Source organism: Gopherus flavomarginatus, chromosome 9 (assembly GCF_025201925.1).
Source record: "Gopherus flavomarginatus isolate rGopFla2 chromosome 9, rGopFla2.mat.asm, whole genome shotgun sequence".
In the NCBI taxonomy this organism is placed as follows: domain Eukaryota; kingdom Metazoa; phylum Chordata; order Testudines; family Testudinidae; genus Gopherus; species Gopherus flavomarginatus.
The window spans coordinates 76,166,245-76,183,800 of record NC_066625.1 but is presented as its reverse complement, the minus strand read 5'-3'; the positions used below and the strand labels follow the sequence as shown (position 1 = coordinate 76,183,800).

The window sequence follows — 17,556 nt, the reverse complement described above, 5'->3', positions numbered from 1 at the left end:
CATCTCCCATAGACGCAGCGCAGTGTAGACACCACGGTAAGTCAACCTAAGCTACGCCAACTCCAGCTGTTATTCACCTAGCTGGAGTAGTGTAACTTAGCTCCACTTACCGCGGTAGTGTAGATAAGGCCCATGGGATAATAGGGAAAGTCCTGTCATGGATTAATAACTGGTTAAAAGATAGGAATAAATGGTCAGTTTTTATAATGGAAAGAGGTGAATAGCAGGTTCCCCCAAGGAACTGTACTGGGACCAGTGAGTTCAGCATATTCATAAATGATCTGGAAAAAGGGGTAAACAGTGAGATGGCATAGTCTGCAGATGATACAAAAAAACTACTCAAAATAGTTAAGCCCAAAGATGACTGCAAAGAGTTACAAACGGATCACACCAAACTGAGTGACTGGGCAACAAAATGGTAGATGAAATTAAATGTTGATAAATGAAAGGTAATGCACATTGGAAAACATAAACCCAACTATACATATAAGATGATGGGGTCTAAATTAGCTGTTACCATTCAGGAAAAAGATCCTGGAATCACTGAAGATAGCTCTCTGAAAACATCCATTCAATATGCAGCAGCGGTCAAAAAATAACAATGTTAGGAACAATTAGGAAAGAGAGAGATAATAAAACAGAAAATAATATAATGTCACTATATAAGAGTCTATAGTATGCCCACATCTCAAATAGAATGTGTGGCTCTGGTTGCCCCATCTTAAAAAAAACCATTAAAATTGGAAAAATAAGAGGGCACCAAAAATGATTAGGGGGACGGAACAGCTGCCATATGGGGAAAAATTAAGGCATCTCTGACTGTTGAGTTTAGAAAAGAGACAACTAAGAGAGGATATGATAGAGGTCTATAAAATCATGAATGGTGTGGAGAAAGTGAGTCAAGAAGTGTTATTTCCCCCTTCACAGAACCAGGGGTCACCCAATGAAATTAATAGACAGCAGGTTTAAAACAAACAAAAGTATTGCTTCACACAACTCAGTCAATCTCTGGAACTCATTGCCAGGGGATGTTGAAGGTCAAAAACTATAACTGGATTTAAAAAAGAATTAGATAAATTCATGGAAGATAGGTCCACCAATAGCCGTAAGCCAAGATGGTTAAGGATACAACCCCATGCTCTAGCTGTCCCTAATTTGGTCCTTGCTGCTCACCCAGTAATCTGCCATATAGTGTAAAGGCATTAAAAAAAAAATAATGAAGCCAGAGCTTTATTATATTTTACATAAATGCATTCATTTAAATTAAATCCCTACTTCCATAACACTGATCTACAATTTTTGAGAAGTCGTCTGCTTCAGAGATAAAATGTGATATTTATTATGTATTTTGATGTGCTGAATTCAAATATGACAATTAAAACAACTGCTTGGCTACGGTTTCTAAGATATTTAAGTTTTTACATTTTATGTCTATGTATATTGTGTAGATAGAGTTTTAATCATAAATTGTAAACCTAGGTCTTGTTATGTGTTTATGGTTGCTTTACATGATAATATTTCACCTGTCCTGTTTATGTAACACTTTAAAAATCAGCAAAAGGGTTCTATAAATAAAATTTATTATGAAACAAAAGGCAAAAAACTATTATGTACATAGTTTAGTCCTAGTCAGTGTCTACTCGGTGCTTCTTGGCTTGTCTCTTGGATTCATTAAATGGAGCATCTCTTGTCACTGTCCAGCAACAGTCTGCAAGCATTGATGGGCTCCATTTGCCCTGATAGCCTGCCAGGAGATTCCACTGCTGTAGTCTGGAGCCCAACAGCTCTGCCTTACTCTTGGGTAGTTCCAAATCCCTGACAAGGTCATTCAGTTCACCTTGTGTTATGAGGTGTGGTTCAGAGGAGGAGGAGGATGGGAGAAAATGTGGGTCCTGTGACATTGATGGTTCAGGACCAGAAGTTTCATCCTCTTCCTCTTCCTCGTCTGACTCAGGTGAGAATGATTCTGGTGCATCAGGAACCGGCAGTCCTTCTCCGTGGGGTACTGGGCGTATAGCTGATGGAATGTTTGGATAATGCACAGTCCACTTTTTCTTCTTTGACACACCTTTCCCAACTCGAGGCACCATACAGAAGTAACAATTGCTGGTATGATCTGTTGGCTCTCTCCAAATCATTGGCACTGCAAAAGGCATAGATTTCCTTTTCCTGTTCAACCACTGGCGAAGGTTTGTTGCACCTCTTGTCCTGATCTCCAATTTCGCAGCCAAAATAAAGGTGATAGGCTCTCTTAAGCATAGTGGTTATACTGTGCTTTTGTGATGCAAAAGTCACTTCACCACAAACATAGCAGAAGTTATCTGCACTGTTCACACAAGTATGAGGCATCTCTGCTCACTTTGGATAAACAGAAATGTGTCTCTTTGCAAAATCAAACACTGACAAATAAGAGAGCCCGACACTGTATGATTTCTAGAGCTGATATAGGGCAATTTGTTCAGCAGAGTGATGTAAGCTTCGTTATGATTGCATCATCCGTAACTTCTAGGAATAACATGATGCAATTCATATCATGTATGACGCAATACCAGCTTCAGATTGCATCATTGTTTTGCCTAAAAAGCAAGTACTGTCCAAACCCAGTCATAGATTTATTCGCAGATCCAGTCAAAGATATATTTTAGTCATTTCTGGTTTAAATTGAGATCCCTTCCCTTTATAACTCACTTATCCTCTGCCATTCCCAAGTCAAGGGTCGTATATACTGACCCAATAGCATATCTTGAAAACTAGAGCCAATCAACAATTTTAAGCATCATTTTTGTTCTCAGTGACCCAGAATTAGTAAAGTTGGACTACATTTATTTCAGAAGCATTTTGGCTGTAGAGCAGTGTAATTTGTAGGAGAGACTCAGAATGGACAGGGCTTTCATTTTTTGATAAAAGCAAATGGCATGTTGGCAAAAATTACATGAAGACAGCGGGTACTGGACACAGTCTAGTGCACATTAAGGTAGTAGTGTTTGAAACGGGACTACATTAATGCAGACTAGGGAGATTTTAGAGTTTGTCAGCAGGGTGCACCTGGGCCAATTAGAGGAAAGAGTATTACAAACAAGCCCTTTTTCAGTGGAAGCCCTTTGATTTTTTTGTGGGTGGGCCATTTGGATCCAGATCTCAGGGTTTTAATCTACTCTAAAGCACACATCATCGTAGGGCACCATCCAAAGTCTGATGTCATTAGGTTCCTCCAAATCTTTGTAAAACATTTGAGTTCTTAAGAGTTTAATTTTGAACGTTTAAAAATGGAAGACAACATGTTTAGAAAATACCTTTTGCCATCTGCCACTGATGAAGTCTTTTTTGGGGGCAGAAGCCAACATTACTCTTTGTAGAGGAGATATAAGATTCCTGTTAAAATACAAAATATTATCAGCTGTATAGTTTTAGATGTCCCATAATGGAGTTAGTCGAGTTTTTTAAAAGATTTTATTTATACCACTAGATGGAAGTGTAAGGAAATGCATTAACAAGCTAAACAGAACTTACTGAAGAAATAGGAAGTCATCTTCCTTGTCTGCAAATGGTTTGTAATAGGAGAGTACCGTGCAACAGATCAGGAGAAAAGGCTAGAAATGGACAGTAGTTTTACAGTAGGTTTTATTAAAACAATTCATTACATTGGATAATGATTTTTCAACAAATGCTGCCTTGAAAATATTGTTTGTGTAAACATTACCACCACCTACTTCTCCATAGGCAATGGTGTTTCAGCATTATGCTGAAGTCTTTCTCTAGAAGTTAAGCCCTGAGCATTCAATTCAGCTGCTGCATTCAGCATTTCTTTTGTGTGAGGCGAGGGGCCCCAATCCTGCTCCAATTGAAGTCCGTGACAAAGCTCCCACTGAAACCAATGGAAACAACATCAAGTCCTCTGTCAATGGAAGTTGCATCATTGTACTGGACTTCCAATCAGGAAGTTTCAGAATAATGATGATACTCACTGAAATACATAAAACAGTTAATCATAGTGTTTCTACAAAGTACTGTAAAAATTCATGCCTATATTTATCAGAGATGTAAGTGGTGACAATAGAATTAGAACTATCAATATAGTTCTGTAACAAACCTTTACGTAGTATACCCCCAAAGTTGGCTAACTTAGGCATGACATTTAGCTTTTGTAAAACTTGCAATCCACAGAAATAATTTATACTAGCATGTTAGATTTTCGATGAAAACGTTTTGCAGTGTCGCTGCTACAGCACATCTGCTGCAAAGGCAGGCAGGCAACAATTTAGCTTTGATGAAAGCACAGATTTGGTTTTCATGCAACTCTGTAAACAAGACAATGGTGGGGGGTTGGGGGGGGAATCAGGCTACAGAGTTCTCTCTAAAGTGGATCACTGACATACATATTACATCACCGCTTGGCTGTACAGGGAATATTTCCAGACAAACTGTGCCGGTAGCCAAAACCTGCCAACCTTGTCTCAGACATCCATTTAAGCTTAAAAGCAGCATATCAAATGCAGAGTTGCACGTTGGGATCCACCAGTTGGCTTCGATTCCTGCTTAGTTCACTGCTCCACAGCATCTTCACTGAGGATATTCAGCCACTGTTGTAAATTGTCCCTTCATTACACATATTCTGCTCATTGTCCCAAGGTCACATCAAATGCAAAAAAAAAAAAAAAAGTGTCATTGAAAGAAAAAATACAGGTGAACTGCATGCAACAACTTAAAATGGAATTAAAGAACATCCAGAACGCAGGACTCCCGCAGTCTGGCAGGACAGCGTTCAAAACTAAAAGTACTCAGCTCTCTCCTCTTCCTTTCCGATCCCTATACCTTGGTTTTGGAGATACTAGTTAGCATCCTAACAATTGCAAAAGGAACAGTCAAGAGAATAAAACAAAGTGACAATTTCCTGTGCTTTCAACAGGATCATGGCATTAATTAATAGGCATAACGCTACCTGTCGGCCTTGGAATGTGTGGGTAGGAGTGAGTTAAGAAAAATGGAGTATAAGAGATCTGGGTGAATGTAATACTATATACTTTTCTAATTATTTGAGGATCAAAAAGCCTTAACTAATTAATAGTCAGCTATATGCCTATTAAGTCTGTCTAGGGAAAAAAGATGCTTTTTATTATATAAAAAAATCAAGCTCGATGACATGATTTGAAACACTATTTAGCACCTAATGCTGACAGTTTAACAGCTCATGTCTAAGTAAGTGTTGTTTCAAATTATGTTAGCTAGATCAGGTTTAAAATAAAACTACACCTTTTCCCACTTTAGACAGACCCCTGCTGTTGAGCGTTTCGCACTACTGAATCAGGCTACTGTTATTTACCTAAATATGGATTTAGATATTTAACTTTAGACATCCAAATGTTAAAATGTTGGCTTGAACTTCATTCGTAAGTTGTATCTGAATAGTTTTAATTTTTAATTATTTTTCCCCTCACACAACTTAGTTGTTTTTACAGTATCTGTAATATTTTTAAAGTTTACATTTTTGTGCTTGAACTGAATCATACTGCATAGTTTTTGTCAAACTGGATAAAATGTTCCAGCATGCATCTGGTATATATTATACAATTGAAACACTCTGTAGTCTCCTCAGAGATTAGAATAGCCATGCTAAAAGTCTCTATATCCATACTAATATATCCTTAGTTTCTAAAGGATTCAAAGCCTGTGTTAAGAGTATTCTATAATTTACAAGGTAAATTATAACTCGTTTGTTATATACTAAGAAACATTGGATCTTACAGTTTGAGTTTGCTTGTGATTCCTTCCTGAAAAATGACAAAATACTCCAAATAAAGGCAATGCAGAATGAGTACGGGCAAGCAACAGATCAATGATAGATGAGACAACAATGTGTTTACAAGAGCAGAAAACATTCTGAATATCAAATATCTACAGAGTTGTCTGAACTGCTCTGTATCTTTGCCATGAATAGTAGTGCAGAAAAGCAATATAATTAATCCCCAAGACACAAATGCTTTATAGCTTTTCACTCAAGAGTACTGGGCAGATATACATTTACAGCAATCTTTCTGACCGCAATTCACTACAATCTAATCTTTAGTTCACACAAAGACCTGAAAGGGGAAGAGTGAAGATATGCATATTTCATCAAAATATTTTAGTCTTTACTTGCGAGTAATTATGGAAACCAGAGAGGGATGAGCCTGTGATGCAAAGATAAATTTACTGAAATGAACATATGCCCACAATTGTAAAAGGTGAATTTTGAAACAAGAACTAAACCAGGTCCTATTTGTGTACAAATCTAATTACATTCTTATTCTGAAACAAACACTCACTAAGTCAACCACTTACAAAATACTTCAATGTAAAAAGATTAATCATTATGGTTCAAGTTAGGACCTTTCAGTTATTAAAAACACATGAATTTTGGCACCTTAAAAATCAAAGTAACTTTATTTCAGTAATATCAAACAGATATCTAACACTGTGCCTCTCATCCTGAAATTGACGTGTGCTCAGGGTCATTATGCATTTATTCCTCAACATATTTGAGGAAAAACATCAAAAGTCATACATTTATGTGCACACAGTTAGAATAAAAAAACTTCTATTTAAACAAATTGTCTTTCAAAGAGGATTTAAATCCTCCACCCCCACCCAACTTTCCCAGTATTTATGGCTGTTGCAAAAGGAGACTGATTCAATTATTTTAATGAGGACGTATTCAAGCAGACTGAACTAATTGTTAGAAACCATCAAATTCTCCCCATAACTCCTTTTAATGGGAGCTGTTAGCATGTAACTGACAGAATGGTCAGGCCCTAGATGGCTAGTAGTACATCAATTTTCTTCACACTGCAATTAATATTTATATAGAGAGTTATAAAAGCTCTCAAACCAATAAAAAACAAATTCAGAGTTAAGACTGCTTCTCTTTTAACTCACTTGTCTTTTACTCTGTAAGAACTCTGCTTGCTGAAACAAAAACTAGATTGGCAGTTTACACATCAAGGCCTAGATCCTCAAAGGTATTTAGGCATCTAGCTCCCATTGAATTCAGTGGGAGCTAGGCACCTAAATACATTTGGGGATTGGCCATGGGCCTGTTTCTTCTTTCACTTAGACCATTTTCAGACTGGCATTGTAACTCCATTGATGCCTATAGGGTTATGCCTCATTTTCGCAGATACAGATGACTAGAGAATCGGGTCCTGAGAATCTCCTTGCTTTTGCCAATTCAGAGTACAAACGAAACAGTTTTTGTATTTGTCTATCTTATATTATGCATCCAAGCATCTATTTCAAAGCCAGCTGTCGTATTCTGAGGGTATACTCTGCCTAAAACCAGAGTACAATCCATTAAAATCATAGCGACTATTACTCCCTGAGCAGAGTCTGTATAACGGCTGCCAGGAACATACAGTGCCAGTTTAGTCTATTACATAGCAGTGACTGTAAATCATTGACATAATTGACTTACCTAACCACAATGGCCAACTACTACTACATATTAACTTTGGTGCACTGTAAGGATCAGAATTCTTTTTCCTTTCTCGTCATATGAACAAAGTCCATAACATCAGATGCATTGGTGCCTATTTTAACCTTAAACCAATTGAGTAAAACATAAGAAAGTTGCTATCTAAAGCAGGTAACCCCAAGATATTAAACGTTAACTTTGCCGTTATTAAGTAAATGCCCAACATTAATAAGTGAATTGGTGCATTTAAACATATGCTCTCTTAAACCCAGTAATCCTTTGTCTTCTTATTCCCACCCCCACCCCCCTAAATAGCCAGAAATTGTATGGGTAAGGCTGCAAAACTTAGAGACAGTTGGTTTCCTCTGTGAACAACAGAAGTGTTGATTTTCTATTTACTATATTCAGTCTGGTTAATTTGTTTGTCATAGATCTTCTCTCTGTTTGGTGGCTCGGTTGTCTTCTTTGAGGGGTTTCGATTTCTTGTCTGCATCTTTTTTCTTTTTAGTTTTCTCTGGTTTGGTTTTATTTTTTACTTTTTCACTTTCTTCTGCTCCTTTGCCAGGGTACACCTGACCTTCTAGAGTTACATCTGCACACCTCTCCTGATTTACCAGAAAGTCTTTGATCTCCCACGCATAGCTCCCATCACGTAGCATATAGATGGCACGATTTGAGCCAACAATAAACCTAGATGAAAAAAACCTGTCAATTAGCTTTTGGTCTTTGAAGTGCTCAAAACATTATGTTTCATTTAGAGCTATTCTAAGAGCAGGGTGCACTTAGTAGCATTAAGTGGTACATCTGCTTTAAAAAAAAAAAAAAAAAAAAAAGGCAGATCGTGCTCAACCCAACACACACACCATGGCAGAAAGTAAAATTTCTTACTAGTCTCGCCAGGAAATTTGCTGTTATACAACTACTGCTATTAGCTATACATAGAAGTGCTGATATCTTATAATTAAACCTGCGAGTTTGTCACAGAAGTCACAGATTCCGTGACCTCCATGACTTCTGCAGTGGCCGGTGTGCCTTGCTCAGGCAGCTCCTGTGCCAGTTGCATCTGCTGCTGCTGGGGCAGTCTGGTCACCACGCACCCAGCAGCAGAGTTTGAGTGTGGGAGAGGGCATGGGGTTGGGGCACAGGATGGGGTGAGGCAGGTTCCGGCCACTGCTTACCTGGGGGGCTTCCCAGAAGCGGTGACATCGCCCTTGCTCAGCTGCTAGGCAGAGGCACGGCCAGGCAGCTCTGTGGGCTGCCTCTGCTCAGAGCGCTGGCTTCACAGCTCTCATTGGCAGGGAACTGCAGCCAACGGGAGCTGCAGGGGCGGCGCCTGCAGGCTGAGGCAGTGCACAGAACTACCTGACCCCCCTGCTTAGGACGGAGCTGAGCGAGATGTGTGTCGCCACTTCCGGCGAGCACCCCAGGCAAGCGTTGCCAGAGCCAGCCTCACCCCGTCCCGGGCCCCAACCCCTTGCCCGTTCCCACACCCAAACTGACTCTGCTGCTGCTGGGGGTCAGGCGTGGAGGCAGGTAGGCAAACCCATCCCGAGTTTTAGTCATGGGTAAAAGTCAGAGACTGGTCACGGGCTGTGAATTTTTGTTTACTGCCCGTGACTTTTACTAAAAATACCCATGACTAAACCGTAGCCTTACTTACAATAAATACTCATTAATATGTATAAAACAAAGCAAAGAGAAAAGCGAAGAATATAAGCTCAAAAACTAAGTAAGAACGAGGACATTAAATTATCTAAAGTTTTTGGCCGTGTTGAGACTTGGTGCCTTCAAGGAAACCACAGAAAGACACATCTGCCTATGTTTCAAAAATGTAGTTGATGAATATTTAAGAATATATGAAAAATATTACAACAAGATTCTATTAAGTAGCTAATAAATAAACTGTCAACATGCATTAAGTCTCTTTCACAGAAAAAGAAATAAACAGTATTCCATTACTGGATGTAAGATCAATATAGCAACAGAACTCTGTCTGCCTCCTCACCAGCACAGGCAATCTATCATCCTTCTATTTCAAAAGGATCTCTGAAAGTTTATTTTTAGTAAAAGGAATTAAAAGCTGAGTGGTGAAACAGACTTCCAGGTGGAATACTCTCTTATCAAGCACATAAACAATTACAATTAAAAAGACAGATGGCTGGACTGAGTTAGAAAAAGGATAGGCCATACAGACACTATGACTAAGGGCTGGTCTACACTATACAGTTAAACTGCCATATGTCAACCTAATTATGTCAATGTCTACATTACAGCCTTCCTCCCACCGATGAAAGTGCCCTACAACACCGACAGAATAATTCCACCTCCATGAGAGGTGTAAGGCTTACTTGGTGTAGTTAGGGTGATGCAGTGTCTGTGTAGAGGCTGCATCCTTTACACTGGCTGTCTTGTCAATTTCACGCAGGAAAAAAAAAGCCTCTGCTCCCCTGGAGAGCTGGGCAGCTGGATGCTGCTCCCATCTGAGAGCTAGGGCAAGAAGCCTGGGCGGCTCCCTGCCCACTCGGGGCACTACTGGCAGGAAGCTGCCAGCAGAGCTGAGAGACTGGGCTCTCAGTTCCCCACACTGCCCCTCTTAGGTTGGTGGAAGCGCTGCTGCTGAGGACATGCACCACTGACCCAAGGAGGGTAGCGTGGACATGCACCAACACAGAGATTACTGCGGTGGCTGTAAGTCAACCTCATAAAGGTGGATCCAGTGATTTAGGAGAGCAAAGAAACAGACAGAGAAACAGAACAGCTCTGAAGAACACTTCGAGAAAGAAACATCAGGGTCCTGTCAAAGCCATACAGAACTTTGAAAACAATTATTTACCTTTGCACATCATAGTTTGCATTGAAGAGACTGCCTTGCCACAGGCTGGTAATTTCCTCAGTCTCCTTTTCAGTGGGATTTCCTGACACTGTGACGAACATCATAAGAGTCTTCCCTTTTTTTGTCATTTTCAGGATACTCTCAGGCTTGCTTGGATCAATTTCGGAGAAGTCTATTGGTGCTGACGGCCTTTTGTGTTCAGGAAGATCTCCCTCTTCTATGTCATCATCTTTCTGTTTTGAAACAAACAGATTTTAATTACACATTAAACACGCCACCTCAATATAAACTCCAACCCATTGCAGACCTATTCTTTTGACATTTGTCACTGTTTAGTTTAGAAAATTATTAGGCACTGCTTGTGATAAAGAGCAAGATGTGTTTAATTATGAGGATTCTAAAATAAAGACAAATATAGCAAAATTGCATGCACCTTGTATACTTTGTGGAACATACAAAAGCAGTGTTGCAATGTACATGAACACACACACACCCTTAAGAGTTAGTAGCTCTTCATGAATTTTTTTTTTTTTTTAAATTTAGGTTCCCTGTACATTTACTTTCATTTCTACACCAGGCCCTATACCAGCTTATGAATCAGGTATTATCCTCCGACCACATGATGGAGACAGGAAAAGACAGTGCTGGTTCGGATGAATGGCCGCAGCTGTTCTCCTGTCTGGAACAAGTGGAGTCTGCTTTTTTAGTCACTGATGTAGGGTTTTAAATTGAATTTCTATCACAACGTTGTTCTGCAGTCTTTTACTTTGGGAATTACAGTGTTACTTCTTAAATAGGTATTTAAGCTTTTCCTTCTTCACTGCTTGCAAAGTGGTTTTGATTGAAGTTTTGTCAGTTGTATATACAAAGCAGGGCCGAAGAGAGAATACACCTCTACCCCGATAAAACACTGTCCTTGGGAGACAAAAAAAAAAAAAAAAATCTTACTGCATTATAGGTGAAACCGCTATATAGTGAACTTGCTTTGATCTGCTGGAGTGTGCAGCCCCGTCCCCCAGAACACTGCTTTACTGCGTTATATCCGAATTCATAATATAGCGGGTCATGTTATATCAGAGTGGAGGTGTAGCTGTCTAGTGGACTGAGCTCAGAAAATCTAAGTTGCTCCCAGCTCTGCTACCAACTTATTGTGTAGCCTTCAGTAAATCATTTATGGTGGATTTTTCACAAGCACGTAAGTGATTTACTAGCACAAACTCCATGGGGAAAAAGATCACAAACGCTTCTGAAAATCCCATCCTTATTCTCTCTGCCTTAGTCCCCATTCCTGAAAATTGGGAAGAACACTTTTTGGGGATACTGAGAAAGGCTATGTTTGTAAAGTATTGTGAAAGCGCAAAGCACATTACTGAGAAATAATTTTTAGGAAACAGAAAAGCAATTCTCAGTACTATTCTGAAATTAGTTTAAGCCACACAAATGTAGTTTATTTTGTATTTACGAAAAGAGGAGCTAGGAATACAAAGTTTCCTATACATTACACAAACTGGCTAAGACTGCAGTAATAACACATGCCTATCAATATCAAAGTAGTATTGCTTTGGTTTGAGTAAGTATAACCTTCCATCAAAAGGAGTGATTGACAGCTTCCCTATATGGCACTTCATCACTTGAAGATCTCTCAGAAAGCTTTATAAAAGAGATATGTATTACTGTGTGAAGTCCAAAACTAATAACTAAAAGCAAGACAAATATGTGATTTCCAGTATAAAATGAATAGGTAAGTCTGCCAGGCATGTATGAACATGAAGTTTCACAAAGAAAGTACTAAATGGATTAAATGACACCCGTACACCACTTCTTCATCTGTTTTCTCCTCACATACCCCTTCCTAAAATGAGCGCTCTCTGTTATTGATTTCCACATACTGTATTGTATATATTTCTATTACAGAATTAGCCAAAAAAGCCTATGGTAATTTATGATTTTAGCTGTGAGCCAACTCTGGGGTATGTCGAAGTTTAAAATTAGTGCAATAATAAATGGTTTTAAAGAACATCAATTTTAGCCATGGAAAGAATTCTGGCACAGATTTTGGCTCCACTTCTGGCTCTCTTATGCTCTTCAGACTATACAAAGTAGAGGGAAAGTAATCGTGGAGGGGCTGTTAGAGATTACCCTGACATATGGGAACCCTTGAGTGGCATAAAGAAGATGTAGTGTGCTCTATGCTACTTGCCCCCCCCAGTATAATGGGAAAGGCCTGAGCACAATGTGTGCTGGCAAATCACTGCCCTCTTTAACTCCCTCTGGAGCCATTAAAAGCATACATTAAAAACCCTTAAACTCCTTTAACTATTACATGTCTGATTCAGTCCCATGTGCTCGTAGGTTCGAGGCAAGGAAAAGGGCAGCTTAGCGGTAACTTTGCCTTCCTCCCTCAACTATGTCAAGAATGAGTTCAGAACAGTTGAAGATTATGCCCTGTGTGTATAAAAAGATATATGGTAGATTATTTAATAATCAGGAATTAATCATCAACATCCATGTGAGACTGGCAAATATTTTCATTATACAAGTGGGAAAACTGAGGTAGAGAGGTAAAGTAACTTGTCCAAAGACAGATAGTAAGTTAGTAGCTGAACCAGGATTTGAATTTTAATATTTCCTGACTCCTAACACCACAACCATTTTTCCATATGATCTCATTTTTATCAATCACATGCTCTGTTATAACTCTCCTTCTCTTCCTCTGCCCTTTATCTGACACTTCCAGTTTCCTCATCCCACACACTTACAACTACTTCAAATTTCCTTTCTGACATCCAGAAGGTTGGGGGAGAGGGTGGCAAAGGCAGAGGGACATGAGGAGGAGGAGGAGGAGAGTGCACATATAGTCATCTTACAAATTCTTCAGCCTCACAAGGCCTGTGTGCTCTTTTGGCAGCCCTCTGGAAAGGCAGGGCGTGACTCCCACTTTCCAAGCCTTGCTGTTGGTTACCATAGAGATAGGAAACACTAAAAAATAAGGCTCTCCACAAGGAAGCATATTAGCTAGTCATGATTACCATCATTTTAAACCAAGGGTTAAATCATGTTTTAACATCATTTTAGTTAAAACATATTAGGTTACACAATTTCTAATGCAATGCTTTTTTCCCTGTAGACAAGGTCTTAGTGCCAGTTCATAGAATTAGAAGTCCAGAAGTTGCTCAACAGAAATACTCAGTTCAGCAGAATCAGGTGGCTTTTTTCTTCTCTGCAAAAATCTCCTGTGCAGAAGGCACATGCAAAAACCAGTTCCCACACTTTGACCTGGAACCCTGTGTAACTGGGTACAGATAAAAGTGATATATTTTTACCTCTGCTGCTTTCAAAAACAGAACAAGACATTCCGAACAACCATAGGGGAAGGAATGGAATCAGAAGGATCTGTGGCATTTGAGAGAGACAAACAGAAAAGGCAGAAGATGGGGAGAAAAGAAATAGAAGAGACTGTAGCAACAGAAGGACCCATAGGGAGACAGGGAACAGGCAATAAAGGAAAGTAAACAGAACACAAGAACCATCTGACCCAGTATGGCCAATGATCCATCTAGCCCAGTATCCATTCTGCCTATAGCGCAGGGGTCAGCAACCTTTCAGAAGTGGTGCGCTGAGTCTTCATTTATTCACTCTAATTTAAGGTTTCGTGTGCCGGTAATACCTGTTAACATTTTTAGAAGGTCTCTTTCTATAAGTCTATAATATATAACTAAACTACTGTTGTTTGTAAAGTAAATAAGGTTTTTAAAATGTTTAAGAAGCTTCATTTAAAATTAAATTAAAATGCAGAGCACCCCCTGATAGGTGGCCAGGACCCGGGCAGTGTGAGTGCCACTGAAAATCAGCTTGTGTGCCACCTTCGGCACGCATGCCATAGATTGCCTACCCCTGCTAGAGTGGCTGATGTCAGATTCTTCAAAGGGAATGAACAGAACCAGGCAATTACTGAGTGATCGATCCCATCATCTGGCAGTCATCATTCTGTACGTATAGCTGGGATTATGACTTCCAGCGTGTATTACTATGCATTTGACAACACTGAATGTCACCTGCCATTCTGTTCCCCAAACTATCCCGTTTTGTGAGATCCCTTTGTAACTTGCTGTAGTCAGCTTTGGACCTAACTATCTTGAGTAATTTTGTATCATCTCCAAACTTTGCCACATCATTGTCTACCCCATTTTCCAGACTTTGTATGAATATGTCTGAACAGTAATGGCCCCAGTATAGATCCTTGGAAGACATTGCTATTCACCTCTCCAGCGTGAAAATCACCATTTAGTCCTTCCAATCGTTTCCTTTTAGCCAGTTACTGATCCATCAATCTTAGCCCATAACTGCTTAGTTTGCTTAAGAACCCTTGGTGAGGGTCCTTGTCAAAGGCTTTCTGAAAGTCCAAGTACACTATATCCACTATATCACCCTGATCCACATGTGTTGACCCCCTCATTCTAATAGATTGGTGAGGTATGATTTCCCTTTTCAAAAGGTGGGTTGACTCTTCCCCAACTAACTGTGTTCATCTGTGTGTCTGATAATTCTGTTCTTTAGTATAACTTCAGCCCATCTGCCTGGTACTGAAGTTAGGCTTACCAGCCTATAATTGTAAGGAGCGCTTCAGAAACTCTTTTTTTTTTTTCAATTGGCCTTTACCAGCTGACTGGTGGATAACTAATGTAACGGACTGATTTAAGCAATAGGTTACATACCACACTTAGTAGTTCCGCACTTTCATATTTGAGTTCCTTCAGAACTCTCGGGTGAATAACATCTGATCCTGGTGACTTATTACTGTTTAATAAATGAAGTTATTAACATGTATGAGTAGTACACGTCTGCAAGATTGGGGCCTCGAATAGTAACTAGTTTGAAAGCCAGTCTAGTTGGGAAGAGATAGTGGAGAATAAAGTGGGCTACAATAAGTTGAACTGAATAACTGATGACATGTGGTACCTTAATATGTGCTCTCAACCACAACTACCTAGTAGAAACCATGTATCTGTTCATTCAATCTCTCAAAATAACTATCTACTTGCTCACTAGCTTTGACCACAACAGAGCTCTCAAGCAGGGAGGGAATCAAGTTCTGGCCATGGTAAAGTGGACAGGGCTCAAACTGCCAACTCCCAGGTTACTTGCACTCATCCCAGCCTGTAACTGGGGGTTTCAGGCAGATGAGGGAAGGGGGGGGTCATGCGGGGTCTAGGATCCTACCTATTCCATCCCCCCCCCAACACACACATATACACAAAACTTATTATCGCCTCTACAAGGCAACCCCACTAGCACAGCTCGCCCCCCCACCCCCTTGTTAGGGGAACCCCGGCCGGTTCTCCCCGCCCAGCGGAGGGAAGTAGCCAGCGCGCTCCCTGCCCAGGCGGGCACGGCTCCAACAGCAGCTTTGGGGAAGCGTCCCGCGCCCGTTGGGGCAGGAGAGCGGCCTCCCGTCGGCCGCGGCCGAGCTGCGCGGAGCCCCGTGGCGCGAGGGGAGCGGACAGCAATGGGCCGCGGGGGCCCCGCCGCGAGCACATGTCAATTCAGCTCCGGGCTAAGCAGCGGGGGTCGGGAAGCTGAGCGCGGGGGGGGGGGGGGCACCACGTGGACACCGGGGAGCGGTGGGAGGCTGAGGGAGCCGGTGCGGGGCCCCGACCCAGCCCGTACCTCCCACTGCTCCAGCAGCCGCGCCATGTCCGCATCGTTATAATCCCGAATGTCCTTCTTCTTCTTGGCGGGCTGGGCCCGCCGCTTCCCCTCGGGCTCGCCACCCCCGGCGGCCGCGGCCAGCACCAGCAGCACCAGGCCCAGGCGGGCCCAGCCAGCGGCCGCCGCCATCTTCTCCGGACTCCGCGAGAAGGAGGCGCCTCCTCCGCGTCCTGCCTCCGGGGCGGGGGCAAGAGCGGCTCGGCCTCTGCCCGGGGGCCCGGCCTGAGATCCCGGAGAGGGAGGCGGGCGGAAAGCGGGGGTGGGGCAGGAGCTGGAGCTGGCCATATACCGGTCAGGGAGGGGAGCCCACAGGCAGAAGTGCCGCCCTCTCACCTTTAACAGGGAGGCGTCACCCATCCATTCCCAGCCTGGCTGGACACTGGGGGCAGCCTCCGCGCACGTAGGCCCAGCCCCGCTGGCGGCCAGGGGACTGGCTGGGCGTCACCCAGTGCGGGGTTCGGCCCCATCACTGTAACGAAAGAGACCCTGGGTTTGAAAAGACCGTTCAGAAAGTCATGTAAAGTTTGAACATCTGTAAGTGATCGCTGCCCTCGCCTTTCCTTCAGTTGGGTGAACGGATGCGGCATTGCCAACCCTAAATGTTCAAAAGGCATGAGTCAAGCTTGAAATTGACTTTAAAATCATGAGATTGGGTAAAAATAATAGACTTAGTGTTCTTTTTACTTGCCTTCTGCTTTTTGAGCCTTTTGGACGCACTGGGGTCACATTTTGAAGCTTTCTCTGCAGCCATGAGGGCTAGAAACTTTTTATTTAAGAAAGAAGGCTGAAATCATCACATTTCCACTTGACTCCCGGAGCTGGGGCTTTAAAGAAAACAATAATTATCATGAGACTCATGACAATAGCATGAGAGTTAGCAATACTGCAGATATGTTTAGTCTGTGCTGTAAGGATTGGCTCCCAGTGTTGGAGATGCTCTGGCTTTTGGAACATGTCCCAGAGATCTCATGCAATTGTAGCAGAAGACTTGCTTTAACTGCCATGTAGTCTCTGAAGGATGAAACCATGAGGGGCCATAGCTTCTAAGGTGGCTTGAAAAGGGCCAGCACCCAGCACTGCTTTCAGGATCTTGGCAGGTGGACTGGAGTCCATATCAAAGGAAAGGAAGCTGGATAGAGGATGTGCCTGAGTGTATGCCCAGAAGTCTGGAGTTTAAGGCAGTGACCAGCTTCTGTTCCAGACCCAACAAATCTAAGAGCCCATGCGATCCAAGGTTTGGGTCTGTTACAGCTACGGTGACCAGATGTCCCAATTTTATAGGGACAGTCCCGATATTCTGGGCTTTTTCTTATAGATGCCTATTACTCCCCACCCCGTCCCGATTTTTCACACTTGCTATCTGGTCACCCTAGTTACAACTGCCTTGGTTTGCTATGGTGTGCTCAGCTAGGGCTGTAAAAACCTTATATGTTATCATTTTCTAACATTTTTACTACAAATGAGCAGAAGAAACAGGAAGCTGTTAAACCATAAGCCTATTCCTCTAGCTTATTAGATGAACAGTAACCAAACCAGTGTTTTAATTAGCTGCCATTTCACAAAGCTG

At 41.6% G+C, this 17,556-nt stretch overlaps 1 protein-coding gene across 1 annotated transcript; it reads right to left on the bottom strand.

The window, feature by feature from the left end:
- Window positions 1-6,401: 6,401 nt before the first annotated feature.
- Window positions 6,402-16,146, bottom strand: MESD (mesoderm development LRP chaperone). Its single transcript, XM_050967835.1, has 3 exons — window positions 15,948-16,146; window positions 10,281-10,513; window positions 6,402-8,137 (listed from the first exon to the last, which is right to left on the bottom strand). The coding sequence occupies exons 1-3, from the start codon at window positions 16,116-16,118 to the stop codon at window positions 7,873-7,875; spliced, it is 669 nt and encodes a 222-aa protein (XP_050823792.1). The 5' UTR covers window positions 16,119-16,146; the 3' UTR covers window positions 6,402-7,872.
- Between the last annotated feature and the right edge of the window lie 1,410 nt (window positions 16,147-17,556).